This window comes from Streptopelia decaocto (assembly GCF_964273445.1).
Source record: "Streptopelia decaocto genome assembly, chromosome: 15".
NCBI lineage: Eukaryota > Metazoa > Chordata > Aves > Columbiformes > Columbidae > Streptopelia > Streptopelia decaocto.
Window position 1 is genome coordinate 10,377,809 of NC_138670.1, and position 23,544 is coordinate 10,401,352.

Below are 23,544 nucleotides of genomic sequence, written 5' to 3' on the forward strand. Positions count from 1 at the left end.
ATGGTCTGTTATTTGCATTAGTAAGTTCAGTGTTCTGCTTTCCTAGATAACTTCTAATGCATTTCTAGTGCATTTCCATTAATAAGTTATTTTTCCCGGACAAAAGGCATATTTTATCTTGATAGAGCATTTTGGCCAAGTTACCTTTGATGTGGGGTTTTAATGCAGATTTTTTTGAGCTCAGCCTGACTTTTCTTCTTGAGCTAAAGGATGAAAGATATTTCTTCCAGTAAATTTCTAGTGAGCCATAAGTGTAGGTCAGATGATAGCCTAATGAAATACAAAATGCTTGACTAGTTTGGAAATAGCTGAACTGAAAACATGAAGATTTAACCTGGTCATTAAAACCTTTTGAAAAAAAAAAGCAGAAGCATATAATGGTAGAAGCAAAATGAAAAGTAACATGTGCTCCTGCTCTGAGAGGCTTTGCTGTCTTTGTCTTCCCTTGGTAGCCAGAAGTCAGGACAGCCAATCTCCATTCTTGAATTTATTTTTTTATGAAGCTGTTTTGGTCTAAGACTTTAAACCTGGAGGTGTTCACACTCAAATGTCTGTGCCTGGAAGCAAGAGATGATAATTAAGCTTCTTGCAGTCTCTTACTCTGGCTTTAAGCACTCTATCTCCTTTATTTCAAAGAAAATGAACTGAGTTCTATTGGGGATATCTAATATGTGATGGCAGGTTAGCAGCTCAGCCTGCTCTTGAAATCTTCATCTAAATACTCTGTTAAGCCCAGAAATATACTCTTTGGGGATTTCATAGTAATATAGAAACGAGAAGCTTTTCAATGTATGTAGCCCTGATGCTCAAACTTGCACCTACAAACACATCTGAGTGCCTGAAAATACTGGTGTCCAGTCCCATATGTGTGGAATGAATGGATGCCAAAAAAGATGAGGAAAAATTCAAGGAGTTGGCTTAAAATATATTAATATCTCTCAGGAAGCCTTCAGACAGGAAGAGAGAAAACATTTTCTAAAATGTAGATGTATATTTAAACTTTATGGTAGATCGACCTGGGAGATGTTTTGGGGGTCAGCAGGGCTTTAAAAGCCAACAACAGCTTCCATCAGGCTGTTTCTTAAAAAACAGTACTGATGTGTTTGTTCATTTCTTTCACAACTTGATAAATTTATTTCAAAAGTCAGAGGAGGAAGAGCTAAGTTTTCTTTTTTTGAGTTTGGCTTGACTGAAGCAAGATAGAAGACGTTCTGTGCAGAAGGCTTATTTCTCACAGCCAATGCAGTAAAACTTACGGCTGCTTTCTGTAGAAAAATAAGGAAACCCAAGCCCTGTAGTGAATATTGGCCAGGATGGGAGCTACAGCTTCAAACTATTCCATTAAAGCTTTCTCTTCACTAAATGTTTTTAGCACTGATAGATGCAGTAGGGTCATAAATGAAAGGTGAGTGCTATAAAAATGAGTAAGTGCCTCACAAAGTTTTTTGGCAGGGAACAACAAAACAAAAACAAACCCAAGAAAACAAAGCAAAATCAACCAAACAACAACAAACCTCAAACCAAACAAAAAACCACTACCAAACAACGAAAACCTCAAGCACACACAGCAGCATGTCACAATTGCAATGTGCAAATAAAAAGGTCCAAATCTACTTTCTTGAAGGATTTTTTCTGAAGCTATTGGGTAACATTTTACTTAAAAATATTTATTGGTCAACTACTATTTGATCTGTCATTCTAAACACAGCAAAGCTGTGCTGGATAGCTGCAGATAAAAAGCTTCTAGAGATTCCATTTAACTTGGCAATACTTCTTCCTGTACTTCAGCAGCCTCCAGCTATTCCTGAATTGTTCTCCCTTGTTGGCAGCATGAAAAGACCTGTTTAGAGCACAAGGTCTTTGGAGCAGGCTCTGAGCACAAGGCAGACCTTGCTTTTGGTGATTCCTGATGAAAGATAATTGCAATGTGTCAGTAATAACATCTGAGCACTCTGATCTGCTGTAGTTGAACACAGATCTATACTTTGTCCATTACCATATGTAGTAAGTACATGAACACTTGTCTCAGCTCAGCTTTGCTCCTTTTCCACTAAGGTTCAGCTTATGACTCAGTGCAGCAGATGCTTGAACACAGACGTACTTGTTTACCTCTTTGTGCAGTGCCACAGATGTAGGCACTAAGGGGATTAGGTCTCTTAAGTCGTAGATCCTCAGGGAAGGGGCTTGGACTTCAGAGCAGTCTGCACCTTGATAGTGGTATGTAGTGGCAAATATGTAATATAACTTCTAGCTTAAGCCAGAGCTGCTAAGCCACAGAAGGTGTATTCAAAGTTGATAGTAAGTTTTCTGAACAACACCTGTAACCCAGTTTTTGGGAAGCTGCTGAGCACTTCTGTAAGTGGCCAGATCTCATGCATGTGTCAGCCTGGCAGGTGAGGTGCTCCCCGAGGGGGCAGCTTGATTGCCGCTGTGGCTGGAGTCCCTGGGTGATGGAGGGTCCAGCAACAAGAATGTGGATCTCTCCTTGGAGCTTTGTCCTCCTACAATCTAGCTTTTAAAAAGTTCTTGCATGAATTTATTTAAATAACAGCTTTTGGCAAACTCACTGGCATTTTGGTACTTTAAGTCCTACAAAAAGCTGTGCTTGAAAATAAAAAATAAAGCAAGTAGATGCACACAGCAAACTTAGCTGAAAAACAAGGCGGGTGCAGCACATTCTGTAGGATGATGTATAAAATATACTGTGCTCTGCCAAATCATACACATGCAGGGGAATGCATGATCAGGGACTGGAAAGAGCCCCTCTGAGTTTCAGGCTTTGGTGCATCTGTGAATATCACTTAAGGTAAAGCATGGGTGATTCTCTATGGGGGAAGCCACCTCAGTCACAAACCCTTCATGTATTCAGTTATCTTTCCTTATGGAGGAGAGGTAGAGTGCTGTCAGAAGAAAGAAAAAACAAACCTGTTGTAGCAACATCCTAACAGCTGTGTCAAAGTAACTGCATGTGAACTAGAGTCCACTGAAGTGCTGCAGACAAAGGCTCTGTATTTGGCTGTGGGCAGCAGATTTGGCACACATGTGCTATACTTAGACTTGCACCTATAGCCAAGATTTTTCAAATGTAGGTCAGGCGTCATTGAATCAAAAGCCCTTTCCTTCACAGTCTGAGATGCTGCTTAAAATGATAGGAACCCTTCAAGCTGTGGGGTTTTTTTGGCACTGAGCCTGTTGCATTCTGACAACTGACCCCATGTGGATACAGAAAGCTTGCAGTCAGCTGGGGCTGACAGCAGAAAGGGGGTGCCAGGCAGACGTGGGGACTGGGGGTGATCTGCAGCCCAGGCTTCTGTGCAACCAAGCCACGAGTCTGCCTGTAAACCAACCCTGGGCTGTGGAGACCTGCAAGCACTGCATGTGATCTGAGATTGGGAAACATTGTGCTGACAGATGCTGTGAGAGTTGGCAGCCTGTCCTGTGTGTCTGATGCTGAGAAAAGATGTTTTTACCCTGGTAAAGATTTGATGGCTGAAGCTTGGTCTGGAAAGAAGCAGCATCCTTCATAAAGCCATCACGACTACAGAATGGTGAAGGAGGAAAGCATACCCCCCTAAATTCCCCATTTCACCCTCAGTGATTTGTCTTGGAAGGGCAGAGTGTGTCAAGGGCTATGGGTGCCCTTTGGGAGAAAGGGGAGAGGGTGGAGGAAATGCTGTTGGTTTTGGCTCTGGAAATGTCAGTACTGACGAGTGTCATGTACCCTGTGTATGTGCGTTCTGGGCCTAACTAGGTAACAGGAGACCAGCTAAAGCACACCAAGCAGAACACAACAGTGGTGTGGAAGTGGCTGTTCTTCAGCTTCCAAGTCTCCTTGGCAAGTTACAGGGTTCTTGGAGTGTGCTTCAATTTGAAAGCCCTGTTTGAGTGTGCTCTTACTTCAACTGTGGCAACTATCATTGCTTTCCAGTTATGTTCTTTTATCGCTTTATCTTCAGCAGAGGGGGCTGCCTTGCATGAGTGTGTGTGGATTATCCTGCACTTGAGCACAGGCTGATCTACTGCTCCAGTTCTTATGCTACTACAATAGGATTTTAAACTGGGATCTTCCCTAGCATTGCTGCATATAAATGATTAACTTTCTCTTCCTCTTGGTGCCTGAAAGCAAGAATAATGTGATCAGTGACAGAGGAGATCATGGTATTCAGCTCCCAGCAGTTTTTATTACTCCTGCTGCTGTAGCTGAATTTCTCTATGTGCACAAGCCCGTGGTAGCAATACTAAATCTACAGTGCTTGCTGTGTGCCTAAGTGTCTAAAATGGTGTCGCTTAATGCTGCTGCCAGTACACAGGCATGTGAGTTAGGAAGACTTTTATCCTATCTGTGCTAAAAAATCACCTGCCTTAAGCCGCTGACCCTTTTTCCCTCTCCTGTCTTGCACATGATGAGGTGTGTGCAGGAGCTGGCAGATGGCTGGGGAGCAAACAAGTCCATGGAAGCACGCAAAGAAATCATGTCGCATCATTGCTAACCAGCTTCTGCCTGCCCCTACCCTGTGTACACAGGCTTCCCCATCACCCCTTGGCTTGGCTGGTTTGTGACCCACCTCCTGGAACAGCCTTGGAGACCTTTTTTTCCCTTTCTTTCTCTGGTTGATTAGTCTAATAGACATCACCCATGGCACATTGTTGAATTCATGCATAGACACAGTGCTGTGCCAAAGATTTGTTCACTTAATTACATAAATACTTCTGTTTCTACTGTAGAGTGTCTGGCTTTGGCTTTGCTGCTGAGACTGGTGCTTCTTTTAGCCTCCTTTCCTTGGCTCTGCTCAAGGAGGTGATGTCTGGGTTTTTTTGTTTGGTTGTGGTGTGGTTGTTTGTTTGTTTTTCCTGTTGAATTTTAGCACATCTCCCCAAGCTGGAACATTATAGAGACTCAAATGGACTGAAGAAGGAACAATTAGTTTAACCGCACCACTTGTGCACCACAGGCTGTTCGTTACCACTTAAGACACTCCAACCCTTAACACTTAGGTGTAATGCAGTGCTGCTTGGCTCCATACACTGGCATACTCTGCTTTTCCTTCATGGAGACAAATCTTATCTGTGTGATGTTAGAACCACAAGTGGCAAAAGCCTGCTCTGGGTGCTCAGGCAGGCCAAATGGGATACTGAGGGACAAACAACAACTTCCTCACCACGCCCAAACATGGAGAGAAATACTCCATTGAAGAAAGCTTTGGTGTTGGGGCTGCACCTCCTTGACTTGATGCTTTGGTCATGTCTGCTTGAGCAGTGGGGAGGAGTGTGGCATGAGGGTGTAGCCCATAGCTGATTGCTCAGAGGCAGAAAGTCCCAGTGCAGCTGATGTCTGACAGAATATGCACAAGTGCTGACCTGAACCCAGGCTAGTTTTCAGAAATTAATAGGTTAAAGTATAGCATAAGTTTGTTAAGCTCTTGCAGGGATTTGGAATTTCCCAGAGTGATCCCCACTGGCACCAAGGGACAAAGAAGATAAAGATATTAGAGCCCAAGTTTTCAGCACAAGCCTTCTCTTAAGTACTGATTCAAAATACAGCTTTACTTGTCAAGCTGTGAAACGCCAAGTATATCCACGTGTCTCAAACTTATTTATTTGGAGGACAAGACAAATACTACCACTTAAAAAGCTCCATGTTAGTTTTCATCCTTACTCAGGTTTCTACTGAAAGGTTCTTGGATTTAATATTGTGTATAGCAATATTTTAACATAACCAGGAAAGAAGAGTGTTTGGCCAGGTCTCTTCATAGAGTAGGAATTTACATGAGGGTTATAAGGCTCATTGGGGCTAATCCCTGCTAGCATTATACATCATCTGACAGTTGCCAAGGAGACAAGGATAATCTCAGTGAGACAAGATATGTGAGAAGGGTATTTATGGACATTTGCCTAACGATGCTTGGTGGAATGCACCAAAAAGTGATTATTTAAGTGCCTTTGAAGTACTGCCTCTTCTGTGGTGAATATGGGAGTCTGTCGGTACGCAAGCAAAAAATTTCCCTGTGATATTAAACTAGCAGCAGCTTGGCCTTGATGTTTCCAATTTATCCTGCAGTGGCCTCATCCAGTTGCACAAAGGCGCAGACAAGGCTTTCGCGGTGTTGTGAAATGGCTGCTCATCTGCCTGCACTCTGTGGCACCAGCAGACTGCATAAGTAAAACCAAACCATTTCTGTCTGTGGTGCTGACACAGACTTAATGAAAACTGTCCTCTTCACGTGCTTGAAATACTAGCAGGTGCCTCATGCAGATGTCTTGCATGCCAAGTGATGTGAGGGGAAGGAAGACTGGAGGGGGGTGTATATGTGTATGTAGGTGTAGATGTGTATGTGCTTTGGCAATGGATTTCCAGCATAACCAGCTGTTTCCTCCTTCCCTGTCCCCAGGGTGAGCCCAGTTGCTCCATGGCCAGCTGGCTCTTGGTGCTTATGTCACTTTCCCTGAGCTGTGAGAAGGGTTAGCATCACAGGCTGCTTGCTACGTGGGTCTAAACAGGCATTTTGGTCAGAATAGGCCATCTTCCCTGACCTGGGGTGGTTTATAGCTCTGCTTAGGGAAATTAAAAGCAGCAGGAGAGCTAGTGTCTTGATTTGAACAAGTTAATGCTTGGAAAGGCTTCTGCATCATCTCTTTCACATAGAAAAATATTTTCTTGGCAGTGTGCTCCCTGGCCATGAGAAGGGGCAGAGATTGATGGAAGAGCCCCATATCTGGGACCAGGAGCACTAAAGCTGTGTGGTCTGGAACTGTCCCACACTGGACTAATCTTCCCTTCCTGGGTTGAGGTGAGGCGGTGACCTGTAATGAAGAGAGAAAGGCTGTCTGCCTCCTTCCCTCTCCCCAGCTTGACCTTCTTAGTCTGTGTACTGTCTTGATGGAGGATTATGAAGGATGGGGAGACAGAAGGAATTTTGCAAGTTTTCAAAGCCTGAAGCAAATGACTCCTTGGAAAGGAAGGAGCTGCTGAGAGCCAGCCTGCAGCTGATGGGCTGTGTCTTGTGGTGCCAGAGTTTTAATCTTGGGTAAGCAGCTCTGAACTGCTGGGTTGGATAATGCTTGGAATGGAGGAGGCCTCTTTAAAGGAAGTAAATCAACCCGTTAATCCTCTGTAGGTGGGTTTTGAGGATCTGGTTTAGATTGTACAAATCAGTGGCTGCAATCTCCATAGAGGTTTCTGCAGTGGGGTTCAAAGTAAAATGGTGCTTGGCCTATCTATTCCAGTCAGTCAAGAAAATTGCTTGTGAGCAATGTTTTTACCTGTCTCCAGTCCTGCTCTTAAGTGGCACCATTCTCTGTTTGCTTGTTTTGGGGTCAGTATCCAGCATGGACTCCATGTGAAGGCAGGGTGCTGCCTGGGAGATCTTGAGGTGCCTGTGTTTAGGTAGCTTTAAAAACACCAGGGATATGCAGTTGCATCTGGCAGGAAGAAAAAAATAATGGTGTTCCCAAGTGTGTATTATCCTTTTCCCCCCTCTCCCTCTAGGCTGAGCTTATTCCTCCATACCATAAAAACAAGCCACCTGAGCAGACTGAGTAGTGGCTTTTTGGACTGTTTTGCCTTGATTGAGATGAATACGGGGTAGCTCAGCAGATCTAGGGGCAGCGGTTTCTTGCAGTAGAGGCTGATAAAGCAGCCCAAGACTGGGAGAGCTCTCCTTGCCTGCAGCTCTGCAGGGTAAGCGCCTGTGCACATGGTGCCAGCGCCTCAGGCACAGAAAGGCCCCAGGAAGAGGTAGTAGTATTAATGAAATCATAAATTTCATCAGCATTTGCCTTGAGCTCTTAAAGCTTTGAATATTTATTAGTTAGTCTTCACTAAGATGTCTGGTCCCCTGTGCGAAGGTGGAGAGGGAAATAAAAAGTAAGAAGCACAACATTTAGGAAGAATTTGAGCACAAAGTGAAATACAACATCCAGTAAAGCCTAAGGAAATAAATCTCTATGGATTAGAGGCAAAAACAACAGAAATAATTTGAGTTAGCAAATCCCTGTGCAACTTCACAGCCGATCGACACGTGTTTTTTGGACAAATATCGCACTGCTAAATTCTACAAACAATCTCTTTTGAACAAACATGGTCATTTCGGGCTTTCTCATTTGGCTTCATCTAAACATAAATCTGCTGGGAAGTGCGACTTGCATGGTATCTGAACATGTTCAAGAGCAAAGGTTGGAACCTACCTCTGAATAGTCTCCTGTTTACATTTGTTTACATTATTTTTTTTTACATTTGTAGAATGAAAATGCAAGTCTGTGCTGAAGCCTTAGAGATCACTTATTTCTTGTATTACTTCAAGCTTCTCTGCCTCTTCAATATTCATAAATAGCAGGAAGACTTGACCTGATGTTACAGAAAATCTTGCCTGAATAAAAGATAGCGAAACCACAGAAGGCCTCTTTAAACTTAACTTTGCTTAGATCTTCTCATGCCAAGGCAAAAATTGGCCAGCCCTGCCTGACTGGTGACTACTTGGCCACTTCTCAAAAGCTTCCTTTGATGGAGACCTTGTAGAATCTCTGGGCCATCTGTTCTCCTACTTGGCTAGCTGTACAGCTAGGGTGTTTTGCTTCACATCCAGTCTAATTCTTATCCTGCAACTTATACACACTTACTTTATGTAAAGGATATGGAGAAAATAAGCTTAAACTCTATAAAGGAGTAATGTCTGGATTACTAGCTTTTTCCTGGGGTCGTACGCTTTCAGTATGGGACATAGCTCACAAAACAGAACTCAGCCTCTACAGGAGGGTACCTAATGAAATTGTTAGGCCAACCCATATCTCCTTCAAATGAAATACTCTCTTGGTCTACTTATGAACAACCTTTTACCCTAGTCACTCTGTCATGCAGGTCTGTTGGTTTATGTGCTAATCTATCAGTTGTTCTCTGTTGTACTCTCACCTCTAGACAGCTTCTTGTTCCCAACTATGGTGGCATTTCCCATCCCTCTGGGTCGTGCTGCCAAACATAAACCAGCTCTGTATTTCATTGCAGCATCCACCACAAGTCAGCAAGAGGGTCTTGCTGATCCTCTAGCTGTGCTCACAATAACTGGGTTTTGCTAAATGCTGTTCTAAACAAAATGCTGATTAAGCTCTAGGCTGTTTTGCAAGGGGCCTCTGAATGCATGGGTAATCAGAGCACCTAATACAGCTGACAAGACCCCTTTCAGTATAGAAGAGACCTCCATCTTGAGCTATTGTCTACTAAATTGCATTTAGAGAAGGCAGTCCTACTTTAAAAAAAAATAATAATTTAAGGACTTTCATTATAAGTTTTGCAAACTTTATAACCCAGAATGGCTCTTTAAAGATCAAATGCTTTTAATTGGGTTTTTCTTATGTAGATATTTGCAAAGCGTTCAATCGTGTTTAGCTCTGATTGTAGCTAGTAATGCAGTAGCTGGATGCAAACACCTTCTGTGTCCTACTTTCTAGAATCTCCTTGAGGAAGTGTTTACACCAAGTGTGAATAAGCAGAAATATTTTTGAAAAAACTCTCTGCCCACGTGTTCCTACTTACAAGCTACTGTATAATAAAATAATTTCTATAAAGACCTGGACCCAAACAGAATAGCCACTTGACATTTTTAGTGCAGTGCAAGATGGGAGGGACTCATTCAGATTTTTCTCTCCTCGCTCCAGAAGAAGTTCACCTTCAGTTTCATGTTAGATTCCTGCTTTCAGATGTTAATGGCTTAGTGGTGCTGCTAATGTCTCAAGGTAGAAGCCTTGCAGAAACTCCCAAAATCTCTTCCAGAACCACTTGCTAGAGGTGAAGGCTGGGCTGTGAGCTGGGCTCAGCTGAAGTACAGAGAAGAGCAGTGTATGTCTGACTACAGGGTGCTTAACACTTGCGTGTATTTGTCCTAGATAGTGCTCTGGATGTTCATTCTGCACTGCTGTGCTGCCCAAGGTGTGGGGGGTAGGACGTCTGGGCTCTGGGGGTGTCTCATGGGGCCAGTCTCTGCTGCTCCATTCAGGCACCACAAGCCTCTGAGGATGCAGATGAGCTGGGCACAGTGTGGCTCTGCCAGGTAATTGCTTCTGTTGTGCTGTGCTGTGCTCCCTGAGCTGGGCTCACAGGGGGAGATGCATTGTGCCAAGCCCTGGCAGAGTCACCTTTGTGTGGGCTGACTGACCTGCTCACAAGGAGCTCTTTTTACCAAGAAAACAGAATGTTTACCTTCCCCCAGCAGGCTCCAAAGCTCATTGCGGCTGGTGTGGATAACAGCCTGCCTTAGGCTGGGAGATCTCCAGGGTGATTTTTGAGGAAAACTTGTCGTGAACAGGAGAGGAAAGGGGGTGAGATGGGGGTGATGAAGCGGCGGATGCTGGGGACACGTCCCGGTAGCAAGCCAAGATCCCGGGGGTGGCAACGGGGCCTGTGCCACCCGCCTGCCTGCCTCGGACGTCATGAATGCGTCTCAGTGCGTGGCCGCTGACTGTCACAGCATTACAAGCAGAGAAATCACACCCGGTTGCCACAGCAACATCACCAGCAGGGACCGCCGTGTGCTGTCACCTGGAAACCAGCAAGGGGTCCCTGGGGATGGCTGGGTACCTGCACCACTGCCCCGGGGGAGGGTGAGGGTCCCATCCAGCCCCGGGACTGATGGATGCTATCCTTTTTCTCATCAGCAAGGATCTGTGTAGTTCCACTGCTGCAATAGTAACTTTTTTTTTCACTTTAATGGTAATTTTTAACCCTTTAACACAGGGCTTTGCACTGTGGTTCAGTAGCAGTGTGTGCCCCTGTTTAATTCTGTGGACAGCTTTCTGCCCCTTCCCTCAATGCTCACCAGTACTTAAACCAAAGAATACAAGGGCAAAAATCTTGCATGAAATGTGTGGATGTAAAATCTTTGGGCATGCTCTATAGAGGTGTCTCCCTCCCATCTTTGCAGGAATTACTTCTTTGGTATTTCCTGCATTTATGCCTTGGTGTCCAGATAGCTCTGTTCCAACTGGCTCTTGAAGGTCTGGGTGCCCTAAAATAGGGTTAATGGGTGCTACAAGCTTGCCCAGACTCTTAGCAGAGGGTTGAGCCTTTCTTCCTGCCTGTTTTCCTTCTCTCAGATGGATGGTGGGTGAGTGCCACTTGGCAGTGACCTCAAGATGTTTCCTTGTTACCTTCTAGGGTACTGAATCATTTCATTGAAGGACTTTGCAGGCGAGAACATGCAGCTGCAGTCACGTCCTATATTTACAGCTTTAGCATAGAAAGCCTCAGCACTCCAGTCCTGATGTGGCATGAAGCTGAATTATTAACAAGTGCTCTCTGCTAGGGGAGAAGTAGCTGATGAGAAAGAGCCTTTACTGCATGTGTGCCAATCAGTATTCACTGGGTGATCAGAGATCTGGTTACGTTGTGCTAGGATCTGCTGATGCTCCAGAGGGGCAGGGAGCTGGAGGGTGCTTGATGTTAATGGGAGGTTTACTGGCTTCAGTGTTTGGCTCTGTCTTGTGCTGATATCTGCTTTCCTCTTGCCCTGCCATGTGTAACATCAGTGTGCTTTATGCCAGGCAAAAAGCAATGCCGGAAGGGCTGTCTGCCTCCCCCAAGGAGTGAGCACCCCTACCTAAGCTGCCATGAAATGCAGGTACTTCAGCCCCTTCAACAGGAAGGAATGCTACCTTTTCTTGTGCAATCTCCCTTCTCCATTGAATTTAGACTGCTTGGAGGTGTTGCAGATCAAGATTTGCTATGCAGGACTCCACATGCTATTGAGTAGCTCAGTATGGAATTCCTACAGTAAGATACTCCTTACTGAACAGGTCCAGTAAACACTTTGAGTCACAGAAAAAAGAGACTTCCAATGAAAAATAGTTCAGTGTAGTGACTGATCTGCACCATGAAATATGAGGTTAGTCAAAGCAACTCTACTTGAGCCTGGGTCCATTCAGGATCCTCTTCTGTTTAAAAATAAACCCACTGAAGCAGTACTTAAGTTGAGTCTGACTTACTTGCCTCTCTGCTGAGCATGGAGTTTCCCAGTATACCCTGCTGGGTTACTGGAGACAACTTAATAAACAAGAAACATAAAGAGGCTTATATTAAGCATCTGTACAGATAAAATAAGGAATTAAAGACAAGTTAGCCCACGGTGTAATGGCTACAGATCTCTGGCCTGGCAAAAGCAGTGAATCTTGCCCAGCACACTTGTTCCAGTAACTTTTTTTCAATCATTACTCTGCTTTTCTTGAAACCAACATTGTTCTTATGCTGACAGATCCAACAAATAACCATTCAGAAAAACCTCTTCAAATCAATAATTAACAACAGATCTGACTCTCTTCTAAGTATGTTGTTGACCACAAAGGATGTATTTAAAGTAAGTTATTTGAATATAAGTGAATATAATATGATCAGCTCATTCTTGAATAAAAACATGTTTCTCTCAAATCCAAGCCAGGGAGTGCGTTCTGGTTCTGTGAAGCTGTCCTGCATGTCACAGTGCAAAGTCAGAAACACAACTCCTTCAACTGAAATATTACTGAAAGGAAGGGTTTGTGGCTAGCAAATAAAACCTCCTTTGGAGACTTGTGGTATGGCCAATCATTTTCTTGCTGTACCGGAGGGATTGACTGAAACACCTCATTCTTTGTAGCAGTATGTTGGCACTAGATGCTGAGTGAATATAAAAACCTGGTGACTGAGGGCCCCTCTGAGGGATGCCGCAGCAGCCGAGTGCTCCTCTCTAAACACAAAGAGCTATTTCAGTAGTGGAAGATGACATGCTTCTTCCTGCCACCGAAAACCAATTTTCATTGCATAAACTACCTGAGCTTGACATTGTGAAATTACTTCTTTTATGGTACATAGAGCATAAGGAAGCCCAACTGAACCAGGAAGGATAAGGATACATCCTCACCCAAGCTACATGCAGCAAACAGCTACAGGAGCCCAGAGCTTGGTCGCAGGAAATGTGTGGGAAAGCCATCTGGTGAAGCCGCTTAGCAACAGTGTGAAAGTCTTTTTTTCATTCACTTCCTGACAAAGTAGTAATATGTTGCCTTATTATAGGAAGAGGCCTGCTTGTTGTTATTATTTGCATTAATAGCTCCTAGAAACCCAAAAGTGGGGACAGGACTCCTCCTGTGTTTGATGCTGTGGGCACATGTAACAGGAGACCTTTCCCTATATTCATTCCCCCAACATTTTATAACTTAAAAGGACAGAAAGCATAGGATTTTTTTTTATTTTTTTTTTTTTCCAAGTGGGGAACTGGAACAGATGGGAGAGACTGAAGGAGCTGGAAATGGAACATGTAATTCCCAAGCCTTGACTTTCTCAGCAAAACTGACTCCTATACTTTGAGCATTTATGGCGAGGGGTATGTACCTTGCCATACTGCTTGTAATGTGCTCTGCAGTTCTCCTGGGTAAAATCGGCATTTAGCTTGGTGTGGACACGCTGCTGAGAGTTACTATTAATACGTGCTTTGCTATGCTGAGGCAGGGGGAGGGAAATCAAATCAACATGCAGGAGGGATTTTAATCATCACTTAGCAAATTAAAAAATAAGGTTCTGTGGAGATCTTAAACTTGATCTTTGGCATCTGAATCATGTCTTTCATGATAAGCTCCCAGTCCAGCTCACCTAATTTCCCCATGGTTTAATACTGTGATAGCCCCAGACAATATCTCAGTTCTGCTAAAAGCAGAGAACCACACAAAAGGCTGTATTTCAAGAGAAGGCAAAGTTCCTTATAGCCTACTTACTATTATTAGATATGTAAAGTTCTCCTATATCATCTCATCTGAAGACCTCAAATCATTTTATGGACCTTATTTTAGCCTCTTGGCAACTCTGAGGCAAGACAGTTATCCGCATTTTTAGAGACTGGAACAGACTTACAATCCCCATCCTTGACTTTTCCTTATCAGCCTTTGCCAGAATTGAGGATGGATTTTTTCGGTCCCATGCTTTAATTGCGAGATAGAGCTTTCCAGGTCCCTTTGCTATCCTTGTGTGGGTGTGTGGGATTGTGTGCTTGGTTGGTTAGCATTTGTGCCAGGTTTAGACTGGAAAAATGTATGTGCTTGGGTTGGCCTTTCATCTCCAGGGAACCGGGGTTAAAAAAAAAAGTCCTAAAGCTTAATTAGTTGGTGAAAGAATATCACAGCAGCAGGAAAGAGGAGGGGTAGGAGGAAGGAGATGGTGGATGCTGCCCTGCTTTGAGGTAAAAGGGGCTGAAGCCCAGGGACTTCAGAAAGAGCAAGCAGGACCATGCAGGTTGGTGGCTCATGAAGCTGAGGCTGTCATTTGGCACACACAGCCGAGTGCCAAGGGAACACCTTCCCCAGGAGAGAGATGCTCAGGGATTGTGAAACTGGGCCATGAGGTGTTAATTGCTAAAAACTGTAGAAATTAAAATTTAAAGAGCTAGTACCTACTAGTGTAGAATGACTCATACCAGAAAGCAACCTGTCCTTCTGTCCTGTGAGTTAAGCCTCTAATACAGTGTCAGATGGGGCTTTCATTGCCTTATCACAGACTTCTCATAACCCTCTCCTCTCAAACTCACTGTGATGTAAAATGCAGGTGCAAAATGCAGAACCAAGAGTGCAAGGAGGCTACCTGCAATGGCTCAAAGTTCACAGAAGCTGTAACAGTGCTTCTTTGTAGGGTTTTTCCTCTCCCAGTACTCAGTTCATGATCCTTAGCAAGACTCCAGCCTATGGCAATACAGCTGTAGGCAAGCACACCCATGCAGCTGTATCTGTCCTTTTTATTTATTGAAAGCCTAAGTAATAACAGAAGCCAGAACTATGTGGGTGCAGGGTTTAAGCACTACCACTGCCTCAAGGATTACATGCATAACCTCTTCAGAATAAGAGACCAGACAAATGAGACTGCAATTGCACTATGGAGCAGCAAATGTGGAATACTAAGCACCCAGTAATGAAGTGCTAATATAATGCTGAGATTTTAAAATGCCTCAACCAAAACCCTGGGTGAATGACAACAGACCATTCTGACCTCTGTTTTAATTTGCCCGGGATCTCATGGGTCTGTTTACACCCATGCTGTATTTGAGATTCTAGCAAGTTTTGGCCAGATAATAAACTCAATGAGCACTGAATTGTGCCTTGGCAAGCAGAAGCTGTCTCTGTCTGTCTGTGGTGGAGAACAACAGTCCTCTTCTCTGAGCTGGGAGCAGGGCTGTGCTGGAGCAGTGAGGGCAGCACCAAGACTCAACTTTTTCCCGTGATGTGGCAGTTCTGAAGTGGGTGGGGGAAGACTATTTCTGGCAGCAATAGGGAGTTAAGGGAACAAAGCCCATGCTTGGACACTGCATGCAGGTATACCTAACTTGGTAGTTCCTTTGCATGAGGCTCAGCTGAGTGGCTGGCTGAGCATCTGGGCTGCAAGAGGCTCCTGTAGCACAAGTGTCATGTGAGGGTAATCCTCTGTGGTTTAAAGCCCCAAACAAGCTGTCTGTTTTTCCTCTCCTGTCTCATAGACCACTCTTTCAGTTTGTGCTTATGCTGGGACAATAGGAAATCTTACATATCCCAGCCAATAACAGAAATCATGCATACACAGATGTCACCAAATCTGATGGGAGACAGGTTCTTAGCCCTGGATAAAAAACTTGACACAACACAGGAGCTCTGCAAGGTCTTGGGTGGAATCTCTCATCCATGTTGTATGTGAAATATGCTCTGTCCAGAGAAGAGGTGAAAGATCCTCACTAGCTCATCTGCTACACTTGAGAGTTATTGCTTTGAAAACATGGATAAACTCAAAAGTGTTCCTGAGTTAAGAAAGTTGCAGGAGGTGGGGTTTTTTTGTTTGTTTAGTTTTTAAGACAGTTAAAACCCAAATCTACAGACTAAGTGGCTTTTTAGTACTTGACAAGAAAATCTATAGCTGAATGAAGAGTGATTTCTTTAAGTGTCAGTACAGAGTGTTACCCAAAAACCTGCTCTTCTCACCTCCAGACGCCCAGGAAAACTGCATACCTAGATTGAGTGATGACAAGTGAACAGACCTGTATACATGGCCCATTTCAGAGTCTTCTGGTCCAAGTGTTGCAATCGAGGTTTTAACCCACCCTTACACGATCCCTTTGTCAGCCTCAGACTCACCTCTGACAGGATCTAGTCTGAAATGCACTCTTACAACATTGCGTGGGCCTCTTTGGCATGAGTTTGTGGTATGTGGTTTTGTTCTATGCCACTTTGAGGATAAGCAACCGGTGAAGAAAAAAATGCTTTCATCTGCCAGAATAACTCTGTTCTCAAGCATTAAAATGATGGTTTGTACTAACTGTCCAGTGGGGAGAAAAAAACAAGGTTCTTAATTCCAGAAGACAGGTTAACTTCTGGGGGAGGAGGCAGAAACTGTTAAGTCTTTTGCTGTCAAAGACACCCATGCTAGAAGTAATCAGTCAATTAGGCTGATTTTGTAGCAGCCTCGCTATAAATCCGCTTTCATTCAGAGGCAGCTCTTTGCTGAAGCCTGCCATTCCAAGGAATTTGAGTAGGTTCTCACGCATCTAACCATGGCAAAGTTATCTGCAGGGACACACCATCTCTTACAACAACATGGTATGTCCGATTCTACAACATTATAGCCAATGTACGTCAAAAAAGGGAGGCCAGCAAAAGGCCTGTCACCTCACTGTCACAATAAGCCTTTTTCTTGTGTGCCACAGTTGTTCAGCCTACTTGTAAATTAGAAATAGATTTTCTAAATCAGTTTTAGATACAAAAACAGTTGAAAGAGACAGCAATGCAGTAAATGGCCACTCAAACCAGAAACATAACTGCTTTGCCAATGAAATGCAGCACTCCTTAAAGGTGTAAAATTCAGTTTAAAGGCTGCATGTTTTATAGGGACACCTGTGTAATGTGACCAGATGCAGAACTTTTTTTTTTTTTTTTTTTTTTCCCCCTCAAAGAGGAAGTTTTCTGCTCGTTTTCCTGAAAGGTGGTTTACAGCAGAGCTGCAAGCTTTTCCCATGGCCAAGGCAGCTGGATGCCTGCCCTCCCCGCACCGCGGTCACTCACCCTGCTGAGCTGGTCCAGGAGTCTTTGGTTCTGTTCGGAGAGTTCCTGGACAGCCCGTGTCTTCTCACGGTCAGCTTCGCGCAAGTGAACTTGCTGCCTCTCCAGCTCGTCCTGCAGCTGCTTCACGTCGCTTTCCAGCTCAGACACCCTTCCTTCCCATTCTCCTTCTTTGTTCTCAAATCGCCTCCTTAGTTCGTGTTTCTCTTGTTCTAGGTGCTAGATAACAGGGGAGAAGAGGTTAGGAAGAGAAGAAAAAAGTGAGCACTGCCTCCTTTTCTTCCTCTATGCTTAGGGCTGAAGCCTTTTGTGCAGGAAAAAGAATGGTACCAGAGTGTGACGGTTCCATGGAGGTGGTAATTCCATGTCAGGGCAGGTCACTGGCACTAAACTTGCTTTCTGTTTCCAGCAATTGGTCTGTCCTTGGCCTCTGTAGATCAGCACATTGAATTTTTACTGAAACAACTGCCAAAAGAGTAAAGTGGGCTGCATATCAATAGGCACAATATATAGGTCAGGCAGGCCAATTGATTTGGCTTAACTCCAAAGCCATATTTCAGTGGGCAGTGTCATAATTCTTTTAAAAATTGCCTTTATAGTCAAAACTACAAAAACTGTATCCCTACTGCTGATGAGGAATCTAGATGAGGCATCTTTTTTCTCATATGGGCCTTATGAACAACAGTTGAATCATCTATCCATTTGTTCCTTCTATTCCTGACCTAATTAGTTGTCTGGTAGTTTGATAGTGCACAGTAACTCTATTGTTTGATGAAGTCCGCTCTGGAATGGCAATGGATGCAATGAAGTAGTTTCTATAGACATTACATATATGCGTGTTCTGGGTTGCAGGTTTTTCAGAAACCACTCTCAGTTCTGGAGACTCTGCTCTGCTTAGGACTGGCTGGAAAATGAGGGACAGCATGAATCCAGTGGGACTTTTGCATGTTTTACAGGCTCAGATAAATGAGGGCTTGACTGAAACAGAGCTGCAAATCAGGTCAAAACAGATTTATGTTGTGCCTGTTTGAAAGAATCCCAGCTCTGAAACTCTGAAACTGAGCCTGAATTTCCCCTGGTGACTAAAGCCATCCACACACTCACAGAACAGTCACAAATTGGGGACACGGGTATGTCCCAAGATTAGCAGGGAAACCTGAAGAGCAGGAGCCCTCTCTTTTTTGGTTGTCTTCTGTCCCCTAGAATAACCTGCTGATACTCTCGGTCAGATTCACCAGCCTTTTAGGAATGTCTCTTAGCAAAGAACAGAAACCTGCTGGGCCCAGCGCTGGCAGCACTTGCTTATTTTTCCCAGGGTATCATCCCCCAGTGAGCAATCCCCAATGGCATTTATGATAGGAGGGGAAAATAAACCTGCCAGGAGGTAAAGAAAATTGCACTACATTTATGTGAAGTGGCTTTTTATTGCTTGTTAGAAACACAGGCTGTGAGGTGGCTGTTTCCCCTGGGTGCATGCTGCTGATGACACACAGCCTCCCTTGCAGGGTCTCTGCCTCCTTCCCAAGCAGGCCTCAATGTCAAAGCTCTCCAATTCTCCAGCAGTCTTCCGGCCTGTGTTATTGCTAATCTTCCACCTCTTTCACTCTGCAGAAGATGCCCTGTTTTCTCTTTCTTGATCTTATCTCCAAATCCTTTCCTATGCTCCTTCCAGCGCAGTGTAGCAGCACCCTGCTTGTGTCCTTCCAAATCCTCTGCAAATTCAGGACTTTCTGGAAAACCCTCAAATGTGAGAGAAGGCTGATTAAAAACACTGGCCCAAAGCAAAAATATTTCCCTGTGTTTCAGACGCTGAGAATGAGCACCACTTGCAAATGAGAGAGCTTAATTATTTTAATGCAATAGGTAGGCATGAGATCCCAGCATCAGGCCCATGAGAACCAGTGCAAAGAAATCTTGTTTGTAGCCTAAGTGTGGCTGGAGCAGCCACAGCTTCAGTTTTAGTGGCACGCTGAAAATGCTGTCTTTTATAACTCTGTCTCCTTCACTGCTAGGAAATGTTTAGAAAGATCTTTTCTAAATGGAAGATAAAACTTCAGCCAGCTGAGGAGCAGCACTGCAGCCAAAGTTCCCCAGACATACTCAAATGTGATTTAGAAGCCACAGATAAGCCCTGTCAATCACTAAAAGCCCATTTTAGTCCTTTACTGCAAAAGAAAATCCACACTACATATAGCTTCAATAAATGGCTGTCACAAAGGCTGGAGTTAGAATGAGATGAAGAATATCAAGTTTGTTCTCTTGTGATGGAGAAACCAAAACAGTGCAGCGGGGCACAGAAAGGCTGTTGCAAAGACAGGGGGATAAAACAGATGGGATGTGCTGATTTCCTTCTGCCTCACCTCTGTCTCCCCTCACCTGCCCTGTTTCCAGCACCTGCACAGCTGCAGATCTGGATAGAGATTTTTTGCATGTAGTGATGACAGGGCAAACTGCTCCCCTCAGTAGGGGAGTTTCTTGTTTTGCAAGTGTCTCTCTGTCCACCAGCTGCTCACTGATTTTTACACAGAACTGCTTTTCTAGAAGACATTTTGTTCTGAAAGCAGCTTCTCTTGAAGTCAACTGAGCTGGACCAGTCCTCATTTAAAAAGATGACAGCAAGGGGGAGTTTCCCAGCTGCCATAGAAGGTCCATCCGTTAAAGTGCTTGGCCAGGGCAGGCTTCTCTGTGTCAGAGGAACAGAGGTATGAGCTGGTTTAATCCCTTACAGAGGATAAAACTGACTAGGATCACATATCAGAATTTATTACAGGGCCTCAGTTCCATGATTAGAAATGATTTTGAATTCAGGCTGTGAAGTGAAAGAGTTGCCAGAGTAGGTGTATGGTAGGAATACTGCACTTCAGTAATGAAGCCCCAAAGCTAGAACATAGTTTTGAGGCAAAGCCCCTGAGGAGCAGGCCAGCACACTGGCTGCTGGGAAATGGAGAGGCTTCACTGAGCTCTTGCAACCAACTTTGAACTGTTAACTGGGAGAAAACTGCTCCTAAATAATCCTTCAACATCACTGTATCAGGTGTAATTGTCACCCAGGATCTCATCAGAGCTTTTGCTTCTGGTCATCATCAGAAAGTTCTCAGCATAGGGAAGGAGGTAACAGATGTGGGTCCTTCCTCCCTGCTCCTCTGAAACCGAAAAGCTTATTGTGAAATTTTGTTCACTTCAGTGGTAACAGGAGGCCAACATTTAATCTGCAAAGGCTAGGATTACCAGGCTTGTGTTGTAGAAGATTAATGTTCAAGTTTGATATTTTTTTTTTGAGTGAAGTAGCACAGTCTTAGATCTGCCAAACCCAGTGGAAAAAATCTGACCCTTAAGTAGATAACACTAACTCCTGTCAGATGGGTATCCTGAAAAAGAGCAATCTGTTATTCAACTGGAAAGTTAGAGTGATAGTAAAGGGATGGGAAAATGTAAACAATTCACTGTGTTTATCATCCCTTCATTCACCTTCTGAATTGGCCCACAAAAGCAGAGGTAAACATTTGAGGGATGTTATTTAAAGTACTACTAATATAAAGTCATAGTTTCCCTCCCCCCCCTTTTCATCTTTACATTTTGCAAACAGCAAGTTGTATTTGAGATCCCCAAACTCCCTAAAAGACAGCTCAGCAAGTACCTAAACTTGTGCATTTTTCCTTTAATGGTAGTAAAGGTTCTACTCCAACTCATTGGGAGAACCACGTCAGCACAATGCCACATACGTCTGTTCTTGCTTAAAGATCAACCTGCAAACATTCGCTCTGGCAAATTTTAATACTCTGGGAAATTCTAATCTGATAAATTTGAGCAAATGTCACTGTCACTTATTGTTTATATCAGAATAGTATATGCAGAGGGATTTCCCTTCAAAGAGGAAGGGATCAAGTAAAGTGCTAAGTTTAATCACAGAGAGGAATTTTCTCAGGAGAACAAGGGCCATACACTAATTTCACGGATCATCTTGTACTTGAGAAATCTAAGTCTGTGAGGATGGAACACAGGAATATGCAGGACTGTGCAGAAAGAAGAGGTCTAGGGCTGTGACTTGAAATCTGAATGTTAATCTAGAACTGTTCAAACTCTTTCCAGAAAGGTAAGAGAGGCTTTTTCTCAGCTTTCTAAACAGTATTACTTGCTGGGAGAAGTAAAATTTCAAGAGTATATTTGAGAAAAGGAGTGGGGGTATAATAGCAGCTCTGTTAAATAGTTGTGCAAGAGAGTTGTTCCCAAAGAAGCTGCCTGCACAAGCCTTTTTCTTTGTAATAGCTCTATTTCATCCTTAAAAATCAATAAAGAGCTCAATCCACTGAGCTCCTGGCAAACAGCTCTCTCCAGTATACCTGTAGGTATTTTTCAGTGCAACCAGTTAGAGAGACATATCATTAGGGCTTATCTCCTGCTATGCCTAATGCCTTAGCTGCAACAGCTTAAGCACAAGGGTTACATATGCTCTGTAGCTCAGTACCTGCTGTATAAATTTAACTTCTGAGGCATTTCCACGACGAGGTGAGCCGAGCACAGCACACGTCCCCTTGCCCAGGCAGCACCTGGGTCCTGGGGCAAAACAGCACCCAGAGGAACCTCTTGAAGCAAGGTGCTTGCAGCCTGTCCCCAGGCCGATACACCAGCTCGCAGCCGGGGAGGGGAAAGAGCAGCACATTTGCCTCCCCCAGGCCTAAGAGGGTTTGCTTAGACCCTTTCTTCCCTTTCACGGCCACAGGGCGTTCCGTGGGCTGCCCGGCAGGGCCCCTGCCTGCCGCCCCCGGGAATTGTCGGGGAAGGCGCCGCTTGCCGCGGGGAGAGACCGCGGGGCTGCGGTGGCCGCGGCCCTGAAGCGGGGGCCCCTGAGGAGCGCTGCGGGCCGGGGGAAGGAGGGCGGAGGGTGGCGGGGCCTCACCTCCAGCTTGTCGGTGAGCTCCTTGTGCATCCTCTCGTACTGGCGGCTCATGTCCTGGTTGCGCTCCAGCAGCGCCTTGCCCAGCCGCGCCGCCAGCACCAGGTCCTTCTCCTTTTGCCGGATCAGCGAGAGCAGCTCCGGGTCGCGGGCGGCGGCGGCGGGCGGCGGCTCCGGCGGTTCCCCGGCGGCGGCCAGCAGCGCCAGCTCCTCCTCCAGGGCCAGCTCCAGGGCGGCGGCCCCGGCGGCGGCGGCGGGCGGCTCCATGCCGCCGGCGCTGTCCGCCTCCGCCGGTGCTGACCCGGCGGCGGGCAGGCGCAGGCACGGCGCCGACATGGCCCTGCGCGCCGCCGCCGCCGCTCCGCTGCGCCCCCCGCGCCCGGCCCGCGGCTGCGGCTGCTGGGCGGGGAGCGCCGCCGCCCCCGGCCCCCGCCCCCCGGCGCCGGGCCCCGCCGGCGGCAGCAGCGCCGGCGCAGCGCGCTCATGGGCGCAAGGACGGGGCCGCCCGGAGCGCGGGCAGGGGGACGCTGTGTATTTGCGTGTGGGGGTTTGTGCTCCTCAGCTGTGCATGGATGCTGCCGTGCTTGCTGCAGCCGCCTGCTGCGATCGGGTCTCACTGTTTGTGCTGCAGGCTTGGGCCAAAAATCCCCTCAAAATATTGGAGTCTCCCGAAAAGACCAAGGAGGCTGCTTAGCATGCCCGAAGGGGCACAGAACTTCCTTCCTTCTCGCTACCAGCTCCTCCAGTTTTCTAGCCGGGCTTTCTTTTAGCTGTAAGAGCAGCTCTCGGGATCTTTCTACTCAGTAGTTCACCCCTGGAGAGCTGACTACAGCTTCCAACAACCACCGGGGCTTGCTTTCAATTTCAGATTGTTCAGGATATTCCCGGATAAATTGTCTTCAAAGCAGCCTCAGTGAACGTTGGGAGTTGTAGTTAATTCTGCTCATAGCACATTTCTCTCTGGGAGAAGACTCCATTGGTAGCAGGACTGGTTGGTTTTTCAGTTTTGGTTTTATTCACTTTCTCCCCCCTTAGATCCAGGCATCACTTTGTACTTCTTGCCACAGGAGGGAAGCTGAGACAGAGGCAGAATAAGGTGGGGTAAAAGGGACACATTGTCACATTTGCTAAGACGGTGTTTCCTCAATTTCTGATTATGCTTTAATTTCAAGTGAGGCTTTAATAGTGATTGAACAGAACAATTTTTAAGGAAACTTGTACTTTTTGCTCCCAGATTCTGCAGAAATAAATGGTAAATTTTCCAGCTTTTGTCTGCAGACTCTGCTTCTATGGGGCTTGCTTTACTTCCTCCTGCAGAAGATTCACTTAGGCTGTGTTCATCTGTATGCAACTGCCCCAACACATCAGTCCAAGGGTGTTTCTGGCTGGGACAGCTGAGGGCTGATGCAGTTTTCTAGCAGGGCTGGCTCACATCAGACCCAGGGCCCTGGAGAGCCACTGATTATTTATAACGGTTAGAGCATGAATTGTGAGAATGCAAACTTCCCTCTGGCCATCTGCCACTGGGACTTTTGTGGGGATATGCCCCAACAGCCCAGCTAGCAGGAGCTGTCAATACTTGGCCCCTTTCCGGGCACCATCAGTTGATGTAAGTGTTGCTTTTTGTA

General features: G+C 45.3%; 1 protein-coding gene across 1 annotated transcript in view; it reads right to left on the reverse strand.

The window, feature by feature from the left end:
• BICDL1 (BICD family like cargo adaptor 1) overlaps positions 1-22,252 on the reverse strand; it is a gene marked incomplete at its 5' end in the record, with an annotated part of 45,335 nt that extends 23,083 nt beyond the window's left edge. The window contains 2 exons of the mRNA XM_082066242.1: positions 17,026-17,241; positions 21,920-22,252. Of these exons, the coding sequence (XP_081922368.1) occupies positions 17,026-17,241; positions 21,920-22,252 (549 nt within the window). The remainder of the gene's footprint in view (positions 1-17,025; positions 17,242-21,919) is intronic.
• Between the last annotated feature and the right edge of the window lie 1,292 nt (positions 22,253-23,544).